Raw genomic sequence first — 27,274 nt, 5'->3', positions numbered from 1 at the left:
TTATCCTACCTGGCCTTCATTATGGCTGCAAGGAACTTCAGGAACTTCAATCATCTAGGCAACTCAGAGCTCTGTAATGAATGCTGCCAGAACTATAGATAAAAATTCAAGAAATAAAGAGGCCCAAGTGAACCTCAGACACTCTGCAGGTAGGAATGAAGGTGGCTACTATTTTCTGTTTGAGTGACGTGCAAAGAGCAGCCCTCCAAAGTTGGTATTGCTTTCCATCACTCCATTTTAAAAACTAAACAAACTGCCTGCCTGCTCATGCCAAACATACTATGCATGGCCAGTGTAATATCAGGGTGAACTGGCCCTTAATTGTTATTTATGGATGCAATACTTAACTAATAGGAATAAGCCTGGACTAGGTGGGAAAGTAACAGACTGGGAACCCACTTTATTTCATATAGCCCAGACTTGGCTATGGTGTGTAATATCCAGGCCCAAGCTGCCTTACTTGTCTTCACATGGAAAGCAACATCTCTTAACCTTATTGTGGTTTAGTTAGATTCTAGTTTCGACAATGCTACTACAACTCTGACAGAAGGATCCTGCTGCTAACTGAGCCCTATTACTGTATGAACATAGTAGCAGTGTAAATGCTTTGATTCATTGACAAAAATGAAAAACTATCTCCCTTTATCACTAGTACCCTGAATAAAATAAATTGTCACTAGGTTCCTTTAGCAGAACTTATTTAATAGAAACAAAATTTTTAAGGGGAGGTGATGGTGTTAGACGTATTCTCACTAAATTATTAATCCAGAAACCCAGTAAATGTATTAAGGATCTGGGCTTGAATTCTGCCACAGCAGATGGTGAAATTTAAATTGAATAAAGATCTGGAATTAGGAGTCTAATGATGACCATGAAGCCATTATCAATTGTTGGGAAAACCCATCGAGTTCATTGATGGTCTTCAGGGAAAGAAAAATGCCATCCTCATCTAGTCTGGACTACATGTGAGTTCGGACCAGCACCAGCGTTATATCCTTCTGGGCATCAGTAACACCCACATCATGAGTATGTAATAAAATGAAGTGGATAACATCAAAGTCATATTCCAGAATGAAATTGTATTACCTTAGTGCCAAACAAACATAGACATATTAGAAACAAGACAATACAGCTCTGCACAAATGATATGGGTCGTTTTTAAAGAAAAAGGCAAACTAGAAAAAAAAAATTCTTTGGGCCAGAGGTCCAACCTCAAACTATAAGTAGAATAAAAACCGGAAGAACTGCAGATGCTGTAAATTGGAAATAAAAACAGAAATTGCTGTAAAAGCTCAGCAGGTCTGGCAGTTTCTGTGGAGAGAAATCAGAGTTAATGTTTTTGGGTCCAGTGACCTTTCCTCAGAACTAGTTAGCTCTGATTTCTCTCCACAGATACTGCCAGATCTGCTAAGCTTTTTCAGCAATCTCAGTTATAAATTGGAATGATTTTTCACAGTTCCTGACATTTCCTGTGGACAGATCACTGTAGAATGATGGAAAATCTTCAGTCAAAACTTCAGAGTGAAAGTTACATTTAAGCTTTTGAACAGAAATAATAACCTAGCTTTCAGAATTTGAGTTTGTCAGAGATTCTGATATTTGCAACTTTCTCAGGTTCTCAGAAACACTTCAGACAGAAGAGAGGGATTTTTTCAGCCAATGATGCTTTGAGATGTCTTCTTTGCGGTGACAGAGACGGAGGGAGAGTGAAATCTTCCACTGCAAGCTTTCTGAGGTATTTTATTCCATTGACAGATCCATACTGGATAAACAGAAAAATTCCAGGAGAATGTTCTTAGCAGCCTTCAATCCATTGACCCACACCCGCACCCCCGACCCCCCCCCCCCCCGCCCCACTGTCTCCTTCAAATCACAATTAAAGCCACAAAGTCCATCTCTTATCACCCTTAAGTGCTTGAATTGTCTTTCTTTCACAAGGTTATTTGACTTTTTGTAACAGTAGGTGAACCACTACAAACTTAACCTTTTCAGTTCCAAGAAGTCTTATGGTACAGCCTCTTCCATCCAGAAATTTTCCAAAGCCTTCCATCTTTTCCTGTTTCCTGCACATTTCCTTTTAAGGACTATGCATTCCCAACAATACAAACATGCCCTCTTCCAATAACACTCATCTGAAACCTGCTGATTTCATGCTCAAATACTATTGTGCATGACTTCTTCCAAAATCAGCTATTCTAAATGTTACTATTGTTTTTTCTTGGCTCGTGGTGAATCAAAGATGTTCAATCCCTCAGATTTTCTAGTTCTGGTTTTGTGGGTTCTATAACTTCAAAGGCTACATGTAATATAGTATTGGTACATGTGACATCTGCTAAATGTATGGCTTTGTTGATTTAGATCCACCTGTGTGTTAAGTGCTGGAGTGCAATTCCCAGAACTCAGGGGAGTGAACTTCCAGGAAAGAAAGATGATCTCAAAAGCTTTTTGAGGAAGTCCATGAAGGAGTTTCAAGAGTAGATCATCAAAAGTGAAGGACGTTAATCCTTTTTGAAGCTTTAATGAAATTTAGTCACTCAGTGTGTCACTAACAAAGCCTGTCCACAATCTACAAGACACAATTCTGGAGTGTGATGGAATACTCCGTACTTGGAGGAGAAAGTGAGGACTGCAGATGCTGGAGATCAGAGCTGAAAATGTGTTGCTGGAAAAGCACAGCAGGTCAGGCAGCATCCAAGGAGCAGGAGAATCGACGTTTGAGAGCATGAGAAGGGCTCATGCCCAAAGCGTCGATTCTCCTGCTCCTTGGGTGCTGCCTGACCTGCTGTGCTTTTCCAGCAACACATTTTCAATACTCTGCACTTGACTGGATGAGTGTGTCGCTAACAACATTCAAGAAACTCGACATCCTCAGGCCAAAGTAACCCACCTGGTTGGCACCCTGCCCACCATTCTAAACATTAATTCTCTCCATCATTTGAGCACAATTTCAGATATGTGTGCCATCTACAATATTCATGACAATAAGTCACCAAGAACGTTTGGCATTACCTTTCAAACCTGTGACTTCTACAACCTGGCAAATTAAAGGCAGCATTGTCTGATGCTAGGTGGGTGGTGATGGTGGGCATTTGAATTGCCAACAAATTTGTGATATCTGACTTGATTTAATTTACTATTTGATGTGTTTTGTGGGTTTTTCTCCAGACGATAGAATGTAAGCTGTATTACTGTTCTAACTTTGTGTAGTAAAGCTTATTCTTTATTGTTCAAAACAGTGGAATCTTGTGACTTTATTCTTTTTTAAATACCTGCATCTCCCAGTTTGCTTACGTTTAGAGGTTAAAAGTTACTGATCTTTAGTTATTTCTAGCTTCCAAGAATTCAGCTGTTCCTCATTTTGTTGAAGTAAGCAAGTAATATTCATTTTCCTTCATTTTCTAAGATCCTTGAAGTGACTTCCATCAGTAAGGCTCATTGCAGAAATTCCTTCTTTCAGCCATATGAGGGCTAATCTTCCAGTGTCTTTTAATCTCTGTAGGTTTCACCTCTCCCGCCATTTAATAATATCCTAGCTAATCTTGTGACAGTGACTCTACTTTCTTCTACACTACATAACCCTTGAATCTTCCATACATCAAAGATCTATCTAATTCAGCTTTCAATATATTCAATGACCAAGCCTCTGGTGTTTTCCGGGGCACAATAATCTAAAGACTAATGACCCTTTGAAAAAAGAAATTCATCCTTAACTCCATCTGAAATTGGAGAGCTATTATTTAGAAATTTAGTCTCCTGTTAAAGATTCACCAAGCAGGCATGAACATGGGTTAATCTCATTTCATGATCCTCATTACAGTTTTGGGGGCTATTTAATTTAGCATCCAGTTTTTTTTTAACTGAGAGTGGGCATAATGTACTTCTGGAGTTAATAATTGAAACAGTTATAATTGTTTACAATATTGGATGATTAATTAAGTAGAGTAGCCAAGAAGCAAAGTTGTTATCATTGTACTAGACCATTGGACTGTTCTCTCATTCGAGAGAGATGGCAGTTGTAACCATATCTCAGGCAAGGGGAGAGTTTGAGAGGGAGAGTCCTTCAGGGTAACCTCAGCCAGTGCAGAAATTAAGCCTACACTGTTCGCATCACTAACAGTATGGCCTTCCATACCAGCTGTCCAGCCAACTGAACTAATCAACACCTACAAAATATTTAGGATTTTGGTAACAGGGTAACCAAATAGGATTAGGACTGTCATAAGAATGTTTTTAGATGGTACTTTCTTAGACTTATTTTAGGTAGCATTGTTTCCATGGTTACCCCGAATTGCCAAATTATCTTCTGCCATTTATAGTTTATTAGCATTTCTTTACATTAAATGTGATTTTTCCACCAAGATATTGCTCATGCTGGTCATAGCTCTCCAGATACTGCCTTTTGCTACCTTGTTCAAGTGATCATTGTTGATGCATAAGGCTAGTAAGTGACTGCTTGTGCACATAAACCTGACTATTCTAAAACACTTGGCATTTGATAGACATCAGGACATGCAGGCATTTCTGAGTATTGCTCTCCTTACTTAAATTGTAACATTACAACTGTCACCTTAGCCAAGATCAGCAAATTAACAAGATATGTGAGAATTAATGCAGAACATGTTTAGTTTGGACTTTGCAACTGAGCTTTGAAGAACTCACAAGATCTTTTGCATAATGGTACAATATCATTTAGTCCATAAAGTTAATAATTAGATATTTTTTCATGCATACATTTTCAGATGTGGTGACTTCTCTAACACTTTCACATAATGAAGTGCATCATCTTCATGCAGAATGTATATAAAGGAATTTAAGTATCTTTTTATTGCTTTTTTTCAAACTATTAGTTGTTTCTCTATGTATACGTGTGAAATGCTTATTGGTTATTTAGTTGAATCTACCTATTGAACATAAAATATGCCTAGAGATCCTGGTATGGTACTTTTATATTAAGTTCATAACTTGATAAATTTTTGCATGTAAATATATTCATCCATACAGAAAAACAAAAGAAAAGCTGTTTAGTCTTAAAGATGAATTGACTTTATTTAACTAATGTTTACTACCCCAGATTCCTTTTATTAGTCATTGTTTATCCATATTTTAAAATTACGTTTACAATTGCCACATCTTCTTCAACTGAAACAAGATTTTATATTTGATTCAAATACTTTTGAAGCCAAAATCCAAAGTAGTGAAGAAGGTCAAAGTAAAACATTGTTTCATCATTAGCATAACAATGTGTCTTGATGATCACCTCTGCATGCTTGGCCATCGTTCTCTGGTGGGGGATTATTGCACTGTCGAGTCCTTATCCTTTGTTTATTTCTGCATTCAGACCAAGGTGACCAACAACTCCACTTCCCATCGACTGAAAAATCTAAAACAATATGACATGCGATGGCATTAAATGCAATATTTTTCTAATATGATTTTTGATATCAAATATCAAAATGTATAGAAATTCATCATAGCGTGCAATTTTAGGCTGAAAAGAACAAAATAGTTTTGTAAAAATGGAGTTTTTCCATTTTGCAATCGATAGCATGACGGCAAGTTCCCAGAAAAGACAACCTTATTTTCTTTCATTATGAGAAGTGGCTGATTCCCAATTTTCCTACTGGATTAAGTCTTCTGAATTTGGCTGGTATCTGGCATATTTCCTGGAACGTAGGAAGACACTTATGTTCACACTTAAAAAGAAGACTTGTTGGATTTTCTGCCAGCCAGGGATTTAAGAGGACCCTTCCTCCCCACTGAGGATCCTTGGATATTATGTCTTCCCTGCCTAGAGCTTCAAGGCTGTAGGTGACTGCTCTAAATTATTGGCAAGGCCACAGAGAAGACCATGGCTGCAGCCAATATCACAATCATTTCAGCAGGTTTATTGGATATTGGGGGAATTAAAGCTGATGCTGGAAGAGAAACTTAAGTGTCAGTAATTGACAACTCAAGGAAGGAGATGGAAGGTCTTAAAACACAATACTTTCCCACATCCAGGCAAGGCAGGCATTTTTCTGTCTGGCATGTTTTTTGCATGAAGTGGGAAGGCTTTGGGTATAAGTCTTGACAAAAACCCACCTAATTTTCAAGACCTTCTGCCTCCTTATTCCTCATCGTGAGCTCAGGAGATTCTATTTATTGTAAAGTAACTGAAACTGGGATAAGTTAAACAAAGAAAAATAAATATGATCTATGTCTACAAAATGAATCAAGCTACTGCCACAAGACTATGCTGCATTGGTCTAGTATTGCAAAATGTTATCTATCATTGCTGAAAATACAATTATTATTTCTCTCATTAACACAATTAATGATGCTTACCCTTCCTGGCTGTAATTTCACAGGCAGCTCCATGAGCACCAGCAGGACATATGCATGAACACTGGGTGCCTGCAATGATTAAATCATTTCATTACTGATGTTAGACAATACATTTTCATTTTGTAGTCTGTACTGCAATTAACTGGTATCAAGCTGTATTACACAGATGATTGCAAGGAATAAGGCAACATGATTTGCATCCAATTGTGTTAATTATCATCAAGCATCCTAATTTGCTGTTCTCTTGGAAAATGGAAGGAATTGTTGAATTAATCCACAAAACATGAATAGAAATGTAGGAGAATCCTATTATCACTTATAGAATCTAATAAATGTTGACTCAGTCAGTTGTTGTAAAGCAATAGCTCACATTATAATATCTACTTTTAAGGAAATATGGTGATATTTGCATTTTGATTTTAAAAAAGAGTGTTCACTATAATTAATGATGACTAATTATCAAGGAAAGAGCAGGGATTTCTGAGAATGTGGTATTATTCTTTGAATATTGCTTTTCATCAGAAGTGATGTTACCCCCTCCCAGTGATTTAATCTAAAAAAATTCACTGTTTGTCACTGTAATAAAGGATTTTGTAATTATTTCTTTACATTGAAAAGAATTAAACAAAAATTATTATTGTGTAAGAATTATGTCTTCTATTGTCCACCAGTCACTGATTGTATTATACCTTTAAGAACAGCAACACCATTGTTTTGACATGGAGCACATCGACAGGAACTGGATTCCATCAGATACTCCTCGAGGGCTCGCCTCATGTTGGCTTTGATTCTACTGGCACTCTGAAATGTATCTGAAGTGATTAGCTCATAAAGAGGTACTGGCTGCAAAATAGAGAAAAAACGAGGGAAATTATTAATAAAATTGCATTTCCTACCATGTACAAAAATATGGTAAAGATGACAGAGCTAGGGGAAGTCACAGAGTGGTGGGAACCTAACTTGTAACTATTATTTCCATTTAATAGAAATTCTGATCTTAGTGGATGATTGGGATGTGCCGCACAAGTGAGAGTGAGAGAAAAATAGAGAAGGAAATTTCCCACACTGAACTATTTATTTGGGCTGAAATTTACATTTTTTAGGCTGTCTCATTTTTGTCAAGTTCTACAAGGCCTAATGGGTTTCTTTGCTGCATTTTACTAAATAACTCTCTTTAACTACCTACCCCGACCTTATGGTGTCCCTCTGGTCCAATTCTAGCACCATTCTACCATTTGTTGTATCTAGAAAAACTTGCCATTGCTGCAATATCCCAGAATAGATTAATGTCCTTGGTGCCAGCACCACCTTTAAGAGGTTACTGTGCATCTGTATGAGTACTGTTAGTGCTGAGCTGCCATGGCATATTCCTTGGGCATGGCAGCGAAAGGACCTGGAATTCTGCTGGTCAAGATGATGCAGAGGCAGATATCTTCTTCTCTCATGACTGGCAGTGAAGGCCACAACACCAGGTAAATCATGCCTGGTTTGAGGCTGCCACCTGGGTCAGTGTAATCTCAGCCATCTGAGGAAATGCATGACAATGTAGGAAGACCTTCTTCACTCTCTTAGCATAAGTGCCGTTACTTTCTTTCTGATGCCTCATGCTTGCTTTGTCGCTACTACTGTAACCATTTCTCCACCAAAGCTCTACCAATTTCATGATTGCCTGCAACATCTTCCTTCACTCACTGTCCAAGCCCCAACTCCAATAGCACTAACCCTGCATGTCCTCTGCATTGCATATTCATCCCCAAGGCTTCAGCTACACCAAAAGTAACAGCTGTGCAACCCGCTTTCATCTCCCTTACTACGTGCCTTAATATTCTAGGAGGAAAATAGCTCCCAACAGGGCAGAAGGAGTCAAGACTTGTGGTGGCTGTCCAACATTTAGCTCCTCAGCTACTGAGGAGAGAATTGTTTTCACTACTCCGAATGAATGACTAAGATGTCCAAACCCCTTGACTGGTATTGGAGGCTGTTCTTCATTTACTGTGCCAGGACATCATAACAGATGTTTATCTCCCATGACTTGACCGGGGACTGTTGATAACCATGAGAAACTTCTCGGTTTTATATCTGCACTAAATAGCACAGTAATACAGCAGTGCTGTGAGCTTGGTATCTCTGGCTAAGGGGCAAGGCACTGAAAGGCAAGGCAGAGATGTGATGAGCATCCTGGAAGGCTCAGATTGACTGAGCACTAAGATCGTGAAGAGCCCCAAGATGCAGCCTGGTTCAGTCATGACTCTGTGCGCATGATACTGAGAGTACACTGTCCTTGCTGCAGCATTACAATGATGGTTGCCATTGTGCCTCAAGGTGCAGCAATAAAGTGTAGAAGCACCTGTAAGTGGATCAGGGTTGTGTTATGTGGGCTCTTTGATGCTGGCACATGTCTAATGCCAATGTCTATGGATGTGGTCTGTGTTTGTCCAGTCCCCATGGAGCAAGACCCTGACATGTTGGTTGTTGATGTCCAACACAAAGGTACTGGTAAATCACAAATTGTCTGATTCTGATGTTACTTTGTCTGATTTTTGTGTAACAAAAAGAGATGTAATTTTTGTATTATTGAGCTAACAGCTAAAATTTATGGGGAAAGAGCAAAGTAGGGACTAATTGAATAGCTTTTCAAAGGGCTTTTCAACAGTAAATGGGTGTGTTTGACGACAACCCTTTTTTTTCTGCAGTGCACAGGAGGATGAGAGTAGAGAGGACAGGGACAGGATTTCAGGGTCACAGGAATGTGCTGGCATACAGCAAACTGGTTTGAAGTGTGTCTACTTCAAATAAGGTAGGTGAGCTTACAACATAGCTACCTGGGACTTCGATATTGTGGCCATTTTGGAGACATGGATAGAGCAGGGTGAGGAATGGATGTTGCAGGTTCCAGGGTTTAGATCTTTCATTAAGAACAGGCAAGGTGGTAAAAGGGGGGTAGGTGTGGCCTTGTTAGTCAAGGATAGTATAATGGTGGCTGAAAGAACGTTTGACAAGGACCCATCTACTGAGGTAGTGTGGGCTGAGGTTAGAAACAGAAGAGGAGAGGTCACACTGCTTGGAGCTTTTTATAGGCTTCCACAGAGTTCCAGGGAGATGGAGGAGAGGATTGGCAAAATTATTCTGGGCAGGAGTGAAAGGAACAGGGTGGTCATTATGGGGGACTTTAACTTCCCCAACATTGACTGGAAATGCTATAACTCTAGTACGTCGGATGGATCAGCTTTTGTCCAATGTATACAGGAGGGTTTCCTGACACAGTATGTCGAAGGGCTGACAAGAGGGGAGGCCACATTGGATCTGGTACTTGGTAATGAATCAGGCCAGGTGTTTGATTTAGTTGTAGGTGAGCACTTTGGAGAGACTGACCATAATTCAGTTATGTTTAGCTTAATGATGGAAAGGGATAGATACATGCCACACGTCAAGAGATATCGATGGGGCAAGAGAAATTATAATGCGATTAGGCAAGAATTAGGATGCATAGGATGGGGTAGCAAAATGCAGGGGATGCAGACAATAGAAATGGGGGGGCTGGTTTAAGGAATAGATATTGTGTGTCCTTGATAGGTATGTCCCTGTCAGGCAGGGACGAAGTGATAAGGTAAGGGAACCGTGGTTTACTACAGAAATTGCATCTCTTGTTAAGCAGAAGAAGGAGGCTTATGTGTTGATGAGGCAAGATGGTACAGATGAGGCGATGGAGAGTTACAGATCAGCTAGGAAGGATTTAAAGAGAGAGTTAAGAAGAGCAAAGAGAGGACATGAGCAGCCTTTAGCAAATAGAATAAAAGAGAATCCTAAAGCTTTCTATAGGTATGTGAGGAATAAAAGGATGACTAGGACAGGAATAGGGCCAGTCAAAGACAAAAGTGGGAAGTTGAGTGTGGACGCTGTGGAGATCGTTGGGGTGCTAAACGAGCATTTCTCATCAGTTTTCACTCAGGAAAAGGAGAATATTGTAGAGGAGAAGAATGAGGTACGGGATATTAGACTAGAAAGGATCAAAGTTAGTTGCGAACAGGTGCTATCAGTTTGAGAAGGAGTGGGCCGGATGGGATTTATCTGAGGTTTCTCTGGGTAGCTAGGAAGGAGATAGCAGAGCCTTTGGCTTTGATATTTGAGTTGTCATTATCTACAGGTTTAGTAGCAGAGGACTGGAGGATTGCAAATGTTGTGCCGTTGTTCAAGAAGGACAGTAGAGCTGACCAGGTAATTATAGACCAACTTTCTGTTGTAGGAAAGTTTTGGAAAGGATTATAAGAGATGAGATTTATAATCATCTAGCAAGCAACAACTTGATTGGAGATAGTCAGCAAGGTTTCGTCAAGGGCAGGTCATGTCTCACAACCCTCATTGAGGTTTTTGAGAAGGTGACCAAGTATGTAGATGAGGGTAGGGCAGTTGACGTGGTATACATGGACTTCAGTGAAGCCTTTGATAAGGTTCCACATGGTAGGCTGTTGGAGAAAATGCAGAGGCATGGAATTGAAGGTGAGTTAGCAGTTTGAATTAGCAAATGGCTTTCTGAAAGAAGGCAGCGAGTGGTGGTTGATGGAGAATATTCAGCCTGAAGTCTGGTTACTAGTGGTGTGCCACAAGGATCTGTATTGGGACCACTATTGTTTGTCATTTTTATAAATGACTTAGACGCAGGCATAGGTGGATGGATTAGTAAATTTGCAGATGACACTAAAGTAGGTGGAGTAGTGGGCGGTTTGGAAGAATGTTACAGGATGCAAGGGGACTTGGATAAACTGCATAATTAGGCTGAGAGGTGGCAAATGGAGTTCAATCCAGCAAAATGTGTGGTGATGCGCTTTGGGAAGAATAACAGGAAGGCAGAATACTGGGTCAATGGAAAGATTCTTGGTAGTTTGGGTGTGCAGAGGGATCTTGAAGTCCATGTACATAGATCCCTAAAAGTTGCCACCCAGGTTGATAGTGCTATTAAGAAGGCATACGGTGAGCTAGGTTTCATTAGGATTGAGTTCTGGAGCCGGAATATTATGCTGCAACTATACAAAATGCTAGTGCAGCCACACTTGGAATATTGTGTACAGTTCTGGTCCCCATATTTCTGGAAGGATGTGGAAGCATTGGAAAAGATGCAGAGGAGATTTACCAGGATGTTGCCTGGTCTGGAGGGAAGGTCTTATGAGGAAAGTCTGAGAGACTTGGGTCTGTTCTCATTGGAAAGAAGAAGGCTAAGAGGGGATTTGATAGACACATACAAGATGATCAAAGGATTAGATAGGGTAGACAGTGCAAGTCTTTTTCCTAGAATGATGACGTCAGCTTATACGAGGGGGTATAACTATAAATTGAGGGGTGATAGATTTAAGACAGATGTCAGAGGCAGGTTCTTTACTCAGAGAGTGGTAAAGGCATGGAATGCCCTACCTGCCAATGTTGTCAACTCAGCCACATTATGGAGATTTAAACAATCCTTGGATAAGCATATGGATGATGATTGGATAGTGTAGGGGGAAGAGTTGAGATTAGTTCACAAGTCAGCGTAACATCGAGGGCTGAAGGGCCTGTTCTATGCTGTATTGTTCTATGTTCTAACTTCCGAAGGTGACCTGAGGTTCAGAAGTAATAGCATTTTTCCTAAGGCTATGTTGTGCAAGAGAAGTGCTTGATGGCAGCATAATTCTAGAAGCAGGAAAAGAATTCTAACATCAAAACAGGATCTTGATCAGATGGGCCAACTGGCTGAGAATTACAGATTGAGATTAATTTAAATAAATGTGAGGTGCTACACTGTGGAAAGGCAAATTAGGGCAGGACTTCTACACTTAATTGTAAGGTTCTGGGAAGTTTTGCTGAACAAAGAGACCTTAGAGTGCAGATTCACAGTTCCATGAAAGTGGGGTTGCAGGTAGATAGGATAGTGAAGGATAGGCTTTTGGTACATGTTCCTTTATTGGTCAGAGCATTGAGTATAGGAGTTGGGATGTCATGTTGCAGCTGTACAGAACATTGGTTAGATCATTTTTGGAATATTGTGTGCAATTCTGGTCTCCCTCCTATAGGAAGGATGTTGTGAAGCTTGAAAGCGTTCAGAAAAGATTTACAAGGATGTTGCCAGGCTTGGAGGATTTGAGCTACAGGGAGAAGCTGAACAGGCTGAGACTGTTTTGCCTGGAGCATCGAAGGCTGAGGGGTGACCTCACAGAGGTTAATAAAATCATGAGGGGCGTGGATAGGATAAATATACAAGGTATTTTCCCTGGGGTGGGGGAGTCCAGAACTAGAGGGCATAGGTTTAAGATGAGAAGGGAAAGATTTAAAAGGGACCTAAGGGGCAAATATTTCACACAGAGGGTGGTTTGTGTATGGAATGAGCTGTGAGATGAAATTGTGGAGGCTGGTACAATTATAACATTTAAAAGGCACAAAGATGGGTATATGGATAGGAAGGGTTTAGAAGGATATGGGTGAAGCGCTGATAAATGGAACTAGATTAATTTAGGATATCTGGTCGGCATGGATGAGTTGGACCAAAGGGTCTGTTTCCGTGCCATACTTCTCTGTGACTGTACGACTCTAATTGATTGAATGACATCGTCTCCCAAATCTCTCAATCATGGGTGGAGAAAAGCTGCGTGATGTGAGATTGAAAACAGTTGGCTCTTGGCATCTTCCCATGGAATGTTGCCTCAAGAGGGTCAAGTAATTGTACCCACAGAATCTGAAATATGTGCTAAAATGATAGAACCTATGAAATTTCCCAGTGTACAGGCACACAATCATACTTAGTGGATATCTCAACTACATTGCCAGAAGTTGCACAACTTGTAACACATCATACCAGTGGCACATGTTAAACCTTGAGATAAATTTACAGTATTTCATAAAATATGAAGTGCCAAGAATGTCCACAGTCTGTGACAAAAGATTAAGAAGCACTGAGAGAAAAATGTCTCATTTCCAACTAAGTTTTGAATGATGAGACAAAATTCTCACTTGTGTGTGGCAAGAGGTTTACTTTCATGGATTATCATTCATCGACAGCTTCATTGTTACATAATCTCACGTCAGTCTGATTGTAAGTGTTTCAGTCAAATTATAGTGATTTTGGTCTGGACAGGCCTGCAGTCATGAACGAGAGTCAAGACATATTGTTCTCATTGGAAGCGCAAGTCTGTCGACAGTTACAAGTTATCAGCCAATTCTGAGGGATATTGGGACTGAGGGGCTCTGGTAACCTTACGGGCAACAACCAAATATTGGGGGCTTGGGTCTGAATAAAGTAAAGTTTGGGCAGAAACATGAGCTTTCTCCTGTGGTTTTTCAATAAAGATTTTTCTGATGATGGCTTTCTGTACTTTGGGTGCAAGCTACATTAAATTTTGGATGGTTTTAAATCAGGCAAATCAATCAATACATTGTATCATTTAGACCAAACTTAGAAACTTTTTATTAGGGCATCAAGAGGTATATATTAATAAACAAATTTATGGTTGAGCCAATACTCATGTCAGTTGATTTTTGTGCTTTGTCAAATCCTAAAGTCTAAGAACCATTGTAAGGTGGAACAGGAATGGCTGACATAATCTGGTGAACCATTACAGGACTTTCAGGTTAAGAATAAAACGCTGAACTGTGTCAATGGGCAAGAAGCCCTCAAAGAAGGATCAAATATCCTCATATGTATATGGCAAGGTCAAACGTTTCTGAGTGGTGTTGCTGGAAATGATGCAGTCTTGACCATCTGCAGTAGAGGATTGCAGAGTGGACAAGCTGTAGCCAAAATAAGAAATCAAAGGAAAGGCAATTTGGTTACTGTGTGTGCATGGGCGAATTCAAATTCTGAAGGAAAAACATAAAAGGTGCAGGAGGACAACAGGAATTGGAGGACAGGGCAGCAGCTGGTGGGAGGTTCTGAGTATTGAAAGACAGGTGAGGGAAATGCAGGAAAGAACTGTTATTAATGTAATAGAGTCCCTGCAGCATGACGGCATTGAAAATAAAAGGGAAAGCAAAACTGAATGCAAGCTAAATGCCACAAAACTTGGAGAGGACAGAAAGGGCCAATGGACAACTGAAGAACATTAAGATGGTTTCTAAGGTAACATAAGCACATGAAGAGACTGACCCTAGGATGAAGTCTGAAAGCTAACTCTAGCATTAACTAGTGACAGATATGGCTTGTCTCATGACAGCCAGAGAATTCGAAACAGACTAAGATGAGGAGGAAAAGGGTTCTGATGATGATGGGATATGGGCATCACTGGCTTGACCAGTATTCATTGCCCAATCCAAATTGCACACAGGACAGTTAAGAGTCAACCACATTGCTGTGGGTCTTGAGTTACATGCAGGCCAGACCAGGTAAGGATGATGTATTTCCTTCCCTAAAGGACAGTAATGAACTCGATAGGTTTTACAACAATTGTCAATGGTTACATGGTAGACTAGATATTTATTCCAGATTTTAAATGAGTTCACATGTCACCAGATGCTAGGGAGGGATTCAATGCCAAGTCCTCAGGACATTAGCTTGAGGTCTAGGTTACTAGTCAAATGACATCACCCCTAATGCCACAACCCCGGCCCCCTCCTAAAAATCTAGTGGTGGATTTGTAAATACTGTAAGTGTCAACCATCTCCTGGGGAACCAGCATCATCAAGTTTGATGTGTCACTTGTGACAGCAACTGTTGAACTCACCCCCATCATGCAGTGATTGAGCAATGTTTCACTATCCTCACATGAACTCTCAGTTACAAGAAATGCCAGTCAGTGTACCAAAGTTGAAGCATTGACGGCATGCCTCTGTTTATATTGATACAGGTGGAATTAACAACTGCGCTGTGAATAAGATATAGAGACTGATCTTGTTGTCCCTAGACATGAAATTGTATCAGAGATCATCAGCAGCCACAAAGACAGGAGTGCGTACTGCAAGTATTTCAATGGATGAAATTCTAATGTCTTTAGTGCACGATCATGAAAGCCTAGCCATGCAAGTTGATCAAAACAGGAAGCTAGTGGGTGAGCAAACAGACGCTATTGCAGGTAGGTTATGTTTCATCATATCAGAAAGCTCCTGGGGGAAATTTGGCTTGAGTGCAGCTGGGTCCTAAGGAATCATTGGCTGAGGAACCTCTAGCTAACAGTTTGCCACAGATCAGAGGATAGATGGAAACTTTGACCCCAAGGATGTGACAAATACAGAAGCAGGTGCTCCAATGTAATTGATTCTAGCTTAAAAGTCTGAGTGGAGGGAAGAGAATAAACAGTAGGGGAAAGTGCCTGTTTTGACATATAATAGTTAGAGGAAGTTAGATTGGAAGATTCACATTGTGGGTTCTAAAATTCTAAAATGTGAACAATAAACAACAATCTTTCGGCTATATTTTCCATTTGTGTGGTTGGAGTATTCCAGCAGAGTATTTGCTGGATTTTGTGTCTCTGTGCTGCATTGTTCAGAATCTAACACTTGAGTGAATGTTGGAAGGGTCAGAAACCAGTTGTGTTGAGCTCTCATGCCCAGATAGAGAGAGAGAGAGAGAGACTCTCTGTGAGTCTGTGTGTGTGTGTGTGTGAGAGAGAGAGAGTGAGAGCTAGATAGAGAGACTATCTTTGTCATTTTGATGTCTGTGAGTTTTGCAAGCCAATGTCTGTATCTCTTAAAAAGTTATTTCACCTCTAATGCTTTGTTTTTTACATGGTTTTAAAACAATTGGTCATTTAATGTGTTTCAGTAGCTGTTTTATTTTCCAATTAGATGCTGTAATTGAGAAAGAAAGTGGGATAACACTGCTAAACCTCTCACCATAGAAATATCATTGTTCTTGCATCATTGTTGTGTTAAAAAGGTGGCAGCTCACCACCACCTTCTCAAGGGCAGCTAACATTGCCAATAAATGCTGGCCAGCCAGTGATGCTCACATCCAATAGATGTTTAAAAACACAAAATGGATTATTTAGTAAATGTTGTTCAATCGCAGTATCATATCTAATGTTGGACATGTTGTCAGTTTTAAAAGCAGTGGCTGGTTGGGTGCAGTCAGTTTCTTGCTTGTAGTGAATAGCTGGAGGATTCTTTCACATTTGCAAAGATCGTAAACGACTTGCATATTGATAGCAGTATCATGTCCCTGTGTTCATTTGACATTGCAAGTCTCTTCACCACTCAGAAAAGGTAGACATCTGCACTGTAGGTTTATACCATGGCAATCCAGATCAACCAGTACTGTTGAGTCAGTATTCACTCAGCAACTCACTCAGTTGAATCAGTTTCAATGACACCATGTGGGCCCAAATAAATAATATTGCCATGGTATTCTAATGACGCTGAGCTCTCGTAAATAGTTTTGTTGAGTTATATGAGAAAGTGCCATTCAATGGAGTGACACATAAACTCCTCCCTTCACATTTTCTGATAAATACATGTTACAGTTGCTATATTTATATCCACAGTTATATCCACATATAAGAATTTCCTTGTATGTCTGAAAGGGCTCCTTCCTGCGCTCAAATTCATTTTTAACTCCAGTCCAACACTGGCACCTCCACATCTTTGAAATGGAACAGTCAAATGAGCTTCCCTGCCTTGATGACCTAGTTGAAAAACTGGCCATAGGGTTCTGTACTACAAACCTATTTTCATTGATTAATAAATGTAGTGGGATTCCTATTGTACAATGTCCTGTATGATTCACATTATAGGCAACTTCTCAAATAGCATCCATGCCATTCATTCATTGTGCACATTTGATGCTGAAATGAGGCACATCAACATCTGTGGGATAATGGTTATCCTCAGATCATTTCTGTGTCTATTGTGCAAAGATAGAAACAGGCCTAAGACTTCCTCGGATTGGAAGGATTAAGCATCCCAAACTTTGGACAACAGGTGAAGGTAACTTTCATGGTGCAACTACACAATATTGAAACCAGTGGTGTTCACCACTGACAAGATGTTTCTGTCAGACTGAAGATACATTCTGCTTAGAACATAAACGAGTAATGTGGTATATGAGTTTCGGTGTCAATGAGATGCAAAGTAGATGGGCCATATGTCCCAAAGATTGGCATATCATACCAAACAGTTTATCCCTTTAGCTGTTCACAATAAGCAAGGCATTAACCACACCTAATCAGTCAATGTTTGCAAACGTCACAACACAATGTTCAACATTAGTTGTGATTCCATGCTTAAATGACATTTGCTAAATAATTCTGAGTATGCAAATTTCACAGATAACAAATATAGAATTGGTAGTTGTGTTTGCAGTTTTGTACACTTGTGCATGCACGGGAAGAAACTAAAAAAGAGACTTGCACTTTGCAGAAAGAAAGAACTTGCGTACACACAGGCATCTGTTTTAATTCAATAAAATAGGTGATAGTCATTTTTGATTCATTTTTCAGCACAATGCCTTGACTAATCAGAATCAATTAAAATTTAAACATAACTTGGCAGTTGACTGTCAGTCATCACTAACTGTTGCATTCTTGATGGCAATGCTTCTACCAATCATTACCCTCCTCTCTTACAGCATAAACATTGTTTTGCCTTCCTCTATCTTGATATTTTTTGCAATTGTCATGATGAGTGCAGATGAAAAGCCTTGACAAAATGTATATTTCTTCAGTTGTACTCAAGTCCTATAGTGTCTACCAACTATTTGTAAAATTTCTTTCAGTAATTCTAATAGATGAAAATATTACCTTAAATTTAATTATTTCTGGATTATACTCAACAGCATCTCCCCATTCCTGCATCAGCTCTACAGTTGGAAGCTGTTTGTGAGCAAGAGCAGTCACATGCTCACTTGCTCCACCTCTCACGAATATTATGAAATCTTCGGTGTATTTTGATCTGGAAATACCCTCTGGAGCAATGGATATACAATTAGAATTAATAATGAAGAAAAACATTAATTGAAGCTGCCTATTCTGCCCTCTATTCCACCAGTTTTCACACCACTTCTCTAAAAATAAGCATTCACATTTGTGGAACACTTCTTTGTCTCGCACTCAAGTGGTCATTTTACTTGAGTGTGAATACCCAGAATGTGCTTAAGGGGTTGGTGTGAGAATGAAGGGGTCTTTTTCATAGGACACTAATATTAGTCTAGGATAGGAAGAAACTATGCTGATGGAAGGAGCTTCACCTGAACTGGGAATGGGACCATTGTCTTAACTGAACGGTTAAACAGGAAAGTGGAAAAGACACTAAATTAACAGGAATCTGTAAGGAATGGAGCAAATAACAAAAAAAACTACTGATGCTGAAAATCTGAAACAAAAACAGAAATTACTGGAGAATCTCAGCTAGTCTGGCAGCATCTATGGAGAGAAACTAAAATTAATATTTTGAATCCAATGATCATCTTCGGAAGTGTTCTTTAGGATCAAATCTGACTCCAAACTGCATTGGTCATGAAGCAGTGTACATGTCGTAGTTCAAATAGATTGATAAACAGCCTGCTAATTCTTTTAACACTTTCCCACTTTTCTCAACTGAGAAACAAGGCTTATGAGGAAAACAGGAGAAGATGGACTCATGCCCGATTGTCGTGTTCCTTGGATGCTGCCTGACCTGCTGTGCTTTTCCAGCAACACATTTTCAGTTATGAGGAAAATAAACAAGCATACATCTATTAAATCTTTTGTGTTACTTAATAGCTTCCCTGGTTGTGATCAGCTACATCAGAAATTGAACTTGGGACTTTCTTGATCTGCATGATCCAGTACCAGTTTGTGGTGTGAATTTTCAAAGTGAGCTACTAAAATTTCCCACTTGGTTGATAATTATTATTGAGTTAAAATAAAATATATAGTGGACAAATGCCTCATTAACTTTGTGAAAACCTATTATGTTAGAAGTACCTCCTTTAATGTCCAGAAGCCCACTGCAAGCTCCAGCATTGACGTCAACAGCAACATAGACTCCTTTAATGTTTGCCCCTACATTAAATCCTCCCTTTGCACAGTCTTTAGCATCATCCAATGTGTAACCTAAAGATTAAAAGAAGATAAATGCTGTCAGTCAGTATTTGAATAATTTGTAATTAAGTTCATGGACTGAATATTGTAGTAAGTAATGACGCAACAGTACTCAGTATTGACCTCAAAGATAGCTGATCTCTGTGACATGGATTTTGCCTTTTCCAACATTAGATTATGCTGCTGCAAGCTGAATTTCTAGCAGCAACACTGATGCCATCAGGAGACTAAAATCCAATCACAATGAGGACAGGTAGCAAACCAGGAAGAAACAAGCACATTTATCACACATGTTTTATAATGTTACAGAAAATGAAAGCATTAAACATAAAAGAAAATTTTGCCATTTAAAAGTTTTATAATTTTTATTACAGAATGCCATCTCACAATGTAAAATTAATTTTTCAGTGTCAGAGAAGTTGGTTGTTACCTAATATGCTGTTAAGTAGCTACAAAGCATGACTGTTTGAAGTGTTTATGTAGCTCGACCAACAGCACAACAAGTGAAAATTTGCATCAATGCAAATGATTTCAAAAGATTTCCAACTGTGAGCATTTCAAAAACAGCACTTCACAGAGGAACACGAAATCACTGACATTAGCGTCTGGATTTATGTGTTTAATTTTGCATATGAAAATGTCAGAACTTGTTGTTAGTATCCTAACAGTAATAAGAATTAATACTGACAATTCACTGTCATTATGACTACAAACTTCTTCCCTATGATTTACAAGACTTTTGGAACATTATAAGGGCAATATAGTAAATATGTTACAATTATAAATATAATCATTCTGTCTCCATTCATGTCCATCAATCATTAAGTCATTAGATGAATTCTCTCTATTTGATCCTCAGAGATTCTGATGGAAGTCCACCTTTAATCAAAATGACATTCCTTTCAAATCACTATAGATAATGTATCAACTCTTCCAGTGAAGCTTCAAGTTCCATGAACATCTTTACACATCAGAAAAATAAATGTATACATAATGAATGGCTTTCATATGTGCACAGTAATTTATGGATATGTGCATTCCTTCAAAGTTGAATCTTTATTCAATCTTTGGCCATTTTTCTCTTGGTTGTCTTTGAGCATAACAGCTCTAAAATTAGGTCATTGAGTTTCTTGAGCACATTCCATTACTCAACTAGATGACACTTAACCTCACCTACACTTTGGCAGAAAGAATAGAGGAGCTGAACGTTATTTAAATGGAAAAAGACTGCAGAAAACTACACATAGAGGGATTTGGGAGTCTTCATCATCACAATCACAAAAAGCTAGCATCAAAGTTCATTGGGTAATAGTGAAGGCAAATGGAATATTGGCCTTTATTTCAAAGGGAATGGAATATAAAAGTAAGGAAGTTTTGCTAAAACTACACAAGGCATTAGTCTGATCATAGCTAGAATACTGTGAACAGTTTTGAGACCCTTACCTAAGGAAAGAATTACTGGCATTGGAGGCAGTCCACAGAAGGCTCAGCAGGTTGAAACCAGACATGGAGGGACTGTTTTATGAGGAGAGATTGAGTACATTTGGCCTATATTCATTGAAATATAGGAAAATGAGAGTCAACCTTATTGAGTTACACAAGATTCTTAGAGAACTGGACAAGGTACATGAGGACAGTTTGTGACTCTAAGTGGGAAGGTTGAGGATCAAAGGGCATAATCTCAGAATAAGAGGTTATACACTTAAGATAATGATTAGGAAATATTTCTTCCCTCTGAGGTTTGTGAATCTGTGGAGTTCTTTACTAAAGAAGGCTGGTGAGGCTTGGTCATTAACTATATTCAAAGCTGACATGGACAGATTCTTATTCAGTGAGAGAATTAAGGGTTATGGGAGTAAAGCAGAGAAGTGAAATTGAACAATAGACAGTGTCTATAATGACTTCAGCAAACTTTGATAAAATTCTGCATGGTTGACTGGTTGTTAAGTTAGATCACCTGGATCTGGGGGAGCTAGCCAATTGGATACAAAATTGGCATGAAGGTAGGAGACAGAGGGTGGTGGAAGAGGGTTGTTTTTCAGATTTGAGGACTGTGAACAGTGGTGTGTCCCAAAAATCGATGCTGGGACTATTGCTTTTCATTATTTATATAAATGACTTGGATGTGAATAAAGGAGGCATGGTCAGTAAGTTTGCAGATGACAATAAAATTGGAGGTGTAGTGGACAACAAAGAAGATTACCTCAAAGTTCAAGGGAACTTTGATCAGATAGACCAATGGGCTAAGGAGTGACAGATGGATTTTAATTAAGATAAATGTGAGGTGTTTCATTTTGGTAAGGCAAACCAGGGCAGACTTATACACTTAATGGTAGAGCTCTGGGGAATATTGCTGAACAAAGAGAATGAGAGGTGCAGGTGCATAGTTCCTTGAAAGTGAGTCGCGGGTAGACAGTATAGTGAAGAAGGTATTTGGTATGTTTGCTTTCATTGGTCAGAACATTGACTATAGGAGTTGGGATGTCATGTTGTGGCTGTACAGGACATTGGTGAGATCACGTTTAGAAAACAATGTACAATTCTGGTTGCCTCCAATAGGAAAGAGTTGAAAAGTATGGCACTAGAAGAGCACAGCAGGTCAGGCTGCATCCGAGGAGAGGAAGAATTGATGTTTCAGGTATAAGCCCTTTCTATAGTTGTTAAACTATAGAAGTTGTTAAACTTCAGAGGGTGCAGAAAATATTTTCAAGGATGCTGGCAGGACTGGATGGTTTGAGTTAAAGGGAGACACTGAATAGTTTGGGGCTTTTTAACCTGCAGTATCAGAGGCTGAGTGGTGACATTATAGAGGTCTTTAAAATCATGAGGGGCATGGGTAGAGTGAATAGCCAAGGTCTTTTCCCCAGGATAGGGCAATCCAAAACTAGAGGGCATAGGTTTAAGGTGAGAAGGGAAAGAATTTAAAAGGTTCCTGAGGGGTAACTTCTTTATGCAGAAGGTGGTGCTTGTATGGAATGAGCTGCCTGAGGAAGTGGTTTTAGATTAGATTACTTACAGTATGGAAACAGGCCCTTCGGCCCAACAAGTCCACACCGACCCGCCGAAGCGCAACCCACCCATACCCCTACCTTTACCCCTTTTTACCTAACACTATGGGCAATTTAGCATGGCCAATTCACCTGACCTGCACATCTTTGGACTGTGGGAGGAAACCGGAGCACCCGGAGGAAACCCACACAAACACGGGGAGAATGTGCAAACTCCACACAGTCAGTTGCCTGAGTCGGGAATTGAACCCGGGTCTCTGGAGCTGTGAGGCAGCAGTGCTAACCACTGTGCCACCGTGCCGCCCACAATTACCACACTTAAAGGCATCTACATGAATAATAAGGGTTTAGAGGGACATGGCCAAATACTGGCAAATGGGATTAGGTCAAATTGGGATGTCTGGTCAGCATGGAGGAGTTGGTCTGAAGGGTCTGTTTCTATGTGACTCTATGACTCCATCAAACATGATGATCTCATTGAACAACAGAACAGACTCAATGGGCTAAATGGTGAACTTCTGCTCTTATATCTTATGGTCTTATACTCATCTTTTTTGCATGTTTCTGTTACCATTTATTCATAATAATCTAGCAATCTTGATTTTTAAAATTTAAGTTGACTGATAATGCAGATTGTGAGCACAGAAAGTTCTAGATTTCCACTGTGGAAGAAAATTGTCCAGGTTTCTATTTTAAATGTCCTAGCCTCAATTTTAAGATCATATTCACTCCTTATGGAATCTTCAACTCATTTCATGATATTTACCAGATTTCAACATTGGTGATTTCCTGCATTTGTTGGCTTTAGATTTTCAATTCCATATTCCAGTCGAAAAACAATCAACAAAGGGCCTATTGAAATTGAACACTGCACCTCTCCCTCCATCCATCATCCCCAGTAAATACAGACTCTGAAGCTAGGTTCTTCTTTACTGTCACTCATTGGACTTAGGCTAAGTAATTTCATCCATGTTTTTTCATTTCAATCAAGCAATCGCAAAAATATAATAAGTTCCAGTGTACATTGCAAATGAACATTTCTGTGTGAAATGTACAATCCAAATGTTATTCTTATCTATGATCTTTTCAATCCAACCACAGGAAAATAGTTTGGAGGGAAACAGACAATCTTATTAGTTCCAAAGCTGTTGTGTAATTACTTTTGGATCTTGAAGTCACACCTGTTTAGTTTGAATAAGAGTCCCATGCTTTCATTGCAGGACTCCATAGATACATATATAAAGAACAGAATTCTTCTTTAACTAAACTATATCATTCAGCTCTCTTAAGCTGCAAAGGAATGCATTTTATCATCTTCCAGCAGCAATCCTCCAACAGTGAAGAAGCAAGCTCCTCTGGTACATTAGTGAAAATATGTTTCTATCATCATTTTAATATAGTTGGGCACAATTCGATGAACTCAAAAAGAAAATCTAAACATGGAAATATCTACTGACGTGGCAAAAATAAAAAAAAATAAAAATTTACTGCTGTCCTGACAGACTATCCATTGAAATTTATTTACTTATGGATTCTGGAACACATAATTGTATATGTGTTGATGTCAAAAGTTTATAGAAAATAAAGGAATGCATTAATAATGAATAATGGAATCCAAGATGCTGATTTCATGTTTTACTCAGGGCATTAAGTCTAAATCATTCCTGATATTTCCCAACATTCGGACTCATGTTTTAATTTTGGAAAACATTAATTTGATAATTGAAATTGATTGATTAACCTGTGCATTTCCAAATGATAATCCTCTCTATTAGAAGAATTTTCAATGATTTGTCCTCTATCAAAGATATTCTTGATGATTACTTGGAGATGCCGGAGTTGGACTGGGGTGTACAAAGTTAAAAATCACACAATGCCAGGTTATAGTCCATCAGGTTTATTTGGAAGCACCAGCTTTCGGAGCGCTGCTCCTTCATCAGGTGGTTGTGGAGTACAAGATCATAAGACACAGAATTTATAGCAAAACCTGTATTCACACACACACATCTACAATGTGGGGTGAATTTGTGCTTGCAGAATTACATTGTATTTTACTCAAAAACTGCATGAATCCATGTAAGATTCTGTAAATCTTTTTTTTAGATTAAAATCAGTCTGAACATTGTGGCACAGACAGTCTCACACAGGGCACCTCACACCTTTAATGCATTATCTGGGCCGACATGACACCAATTGTTAAAGTTCACTTGAGAATGTAACTTTAAACAAATTTTGCGAATTACATATGGAAGAACTGAAACCAATATGTTCATTCTAGAAGATGAGAGACTTAACTAACAATCCAGGCCTTTTTCAATAAATAATTTCAGTTACATCACACTGTAAACTTTTGCTATAAATATGATTTTATACTCCACAACCACCTGATGAAGAAGCTGCACTCCGAAAGCTAGTGCTTCCAAATAAATCTGTTGGACCATAACCTGGTGTTGTGCGATTTTTAACTTTGATCATTACTGGTTGCCAAAATCTTACCAAAGAATAACAAGGAAGATCATGAGAAAATCCAATGCAGGTCTTTGCAATTTCCTTCAGCATAGTAATGGAGGAGGTGAAAACAATGACTGCAGATGCTGGAAACCAGATTCTGGATCAGTGGTGCTGGAAGAGCACAGCAGTTCAGGCAGCATCCAATGAGCAGCGAAATTGATGTAAGGAACTGAGGTTACTACAGTTACTTTCTTCACCAACTCAATTCTCATGGGGACGATGCATCATGTCAGGATAACCAAGTACGAGGAATCAAAGAGGATGCTTTCAAGAAATGGGACTTTTATTAAAGAGCTGGAGTGTCAGAAACAAAATGACAGCACACATTCCTGAAATATGATTTTAGGCTCAAGCTTTTTCCTTGGTCTTCCCTATGAATTACTGAATAACAGGAAATAGCCCCTTACAGCAGAACACTACCTTTATCAATAAGACAAATGTCTAGTTATTTTCTAATGAACCTGTTCAGGTATGTTTTGATACAATTCTGGAGCATATGAGATTAACCTGGGCTTTCTGGCTCAAAGGTTGGGACACTACTACTGCACCACAATAGCACTAAGATAAGTGCCTTTACACTTAACAATGCCTTAGTCCTCAAAATGAAAAACTGTAGTTCAATACTTCAGTGCATTTTAAAAAAAAACATACCGTCTTTCTGCATTTGCTCTTTGTTAACTGCCCAAATATATTCATATGTTCCGCCAAGTATACCCTCACTCATGTAATGGGTTCCATAGTCCTTAAAGACGTCCCTGTATTCTCCATAACTGTACACTGTTGGCAGCTGCTTTATTCTTTGGAAAAAGTCATAGTGGAGCATGAGGCCCCTGGGTTTGATCTTAAATCGAGCCACTTGGAGTGAGAATTGTGAATGAAACATTTTCTTTTTCTGAAAAGGAATCAGAATAAACAATGATTGGAGAAGATGACTAGTGAATTTTTCAAATTGTGTCCACACCTGTGCACACTTGTGTATATACAATGAATTTTTATTATCCAGCACCTGTGGGACCAGGAGAGAGCTGGTTAATTAAATATTCTGGATAATGAAGAGATCCATAAAATCAATGTAAAAACAGACACTAAGTAATTGAAACATATTGCAGGGGATATACACATCATTGTTACTTACAGCATACATCGCTTCAATAATATTGCAACTTTGCCTTAAGTAAAACTTACCGGCAGAGAGCTTTCTCACTCACACCCTCAACTGACTACTTGGACATCGCAGTTGATCGCAGTACTTGAGGAGAAATTGACTTGAAACTGAATAAACCGTTGATATTTTGTGTGGGCCATTTGATGGAACAGCAAGTATATTTACATTGTGATATATAAACTTAAAAACTATAACAATTGGACAGTATAATAAAGTAAACTTGGCAGTATTTGATGTATATAATTTTTGCTGGTTTATCAAGAGTGCCGATTCATAAGATGCCAGTTAAAACAAAGATTGTTGTGTTTATATAAAATCCAGTCCCAGACACTTTTATTCCCTGCTGCATCAGTTGACACATGAACAATGCTGCCTGACAGTTAATATCATGGTAACATTATGATACTTTGTCTTTCAGAGGTGTACATTGTCTCAGTTTTCTTTGTGAAAGAAGTCTGAGAGAGAGGTGCCAAACAGTGTATTAAGAGCTATTAGAATGAACAGTTTATGAGGTCTTGGATGTTTTTTAAAAGTAGGAACAATAGAAGCAGCCAGAATGAATCAAGCTCCCACTGAAACAGGATTTTTATTTTTAGTTTTCAGTAGCAGTTGCTGGGTCTTGAAGTTGGGTGGAAGCTTCAGTATATCTCACCCTGCCACTCTCTCTCTCAGAGTTTTCTCTTGTTGTTTTTCCCCCAGGAGGGAGAAATGCCTGTAAGACAATCTATTTTACTGAAATTGCCTTTTGCCAAGGGTGTGTTTATGGCATGTTACTAGATTGGAACAGTTACTGCATAGTAGTAAAATAATTTATTATTCTGTTAAGTTTTCCAATAGAGTTAACTTGTTCTAATTTCTTGTTTAATTTGTTGTACTTTATCAATTATGAATAAGAGTGCTTTGTTTCAAATCTGATAGATTGGCCAATTGAATTGCATCCAGAATATAATGCCTGGCACTTGCTTTTAAAATCAGAAAGAGCTCGAGGCTAGCGAAGAGGGTTACCTCGGATTACAACAGGATCTGGACCAGATGGGCCAATGGGCTGAGAAGTGGCAGATGGAGTTTAATTAAGATAAATGTGCGGTGCTGCATTTTGGGAAAGCAAATCTTAGCAGGACTTATACACTTAATGGTAAGGTCCTAGGGAGTGTTGCTGAACAAAAAGACCTTGGAGTGCAGGTTCATAGCTCCTTGAAAGTGGAGTCGCAGGTAGATAGGATAGTGAAGAAGGCGTTTGGTATGCTTTCCTTTATTGGTCAGAGTATTGAGTACAGGAGTTGGGAGGTCATGTT

At 39.0% G+C, this 27,274-nt stretch overlaps 1 protein-coding gene across 1 annotated transcript in view; it reads right to left on the bottom strand.

Moving 5' to 3' along the window:
- Nucleotides 1-5,020: 5,020 nt before the first annotated feature.
- LOC122554381 (complement component C8 beta chain-like) overlaps nt 5,021-27,274 on the bottom strand; it is a 58,370-nt gene continuing 36,116 nt past the window's right edge. Inside the window, exons 7-12 of the mRNA XM_043699299.1 lie at nt 25,466-25,706; nt 19,179-19,307; nt 18,015-18,178; nt 7,014-7,167; nt 6,325-6,393; nt 5,021-5,380 (exon numbers count right to left, since the gene is read on the bottom strand). Coding sequence (XP_043555234.1) covers nt 5,229-5,380; nt 6,325-6,393; nt 7,014-7,167; nt 18,015-18,178; nt 19,179-19,307; nt 25,466-25,706 — 909 coding nt within the window. The 3' untranslated portion in view covers nt 5,021-5,228. The remainder of the gene's footprint in view (nt 5,381-6,324; nt 6,394-7,013; nt 7,168-18,014; nt 18,179-19,178; nt 19,308-25,465; nt 25,707-27,274) is intronic.

Source organism: Chiloscyllium plagiosum, chromosome 11, assembly GCF_004010195.1.
Source record: "Chiloscyllium plagiosum isolate BGI_BamShark_2017 chromosome 11, ASM401019v2, whole genome shotgun sequence".
In the NCBI taxonomy this organism is placed as follows: Eukaryota; Metazoa; Chordata; class Chondrichthyes; order Orectolobiformes; family Hemiscylliidae; genus Chiloscyllium; species Chiloscyllium plagiosum.
This window is presented reverse-complemented; position numbering and strand designations above follow the sequence as displayed.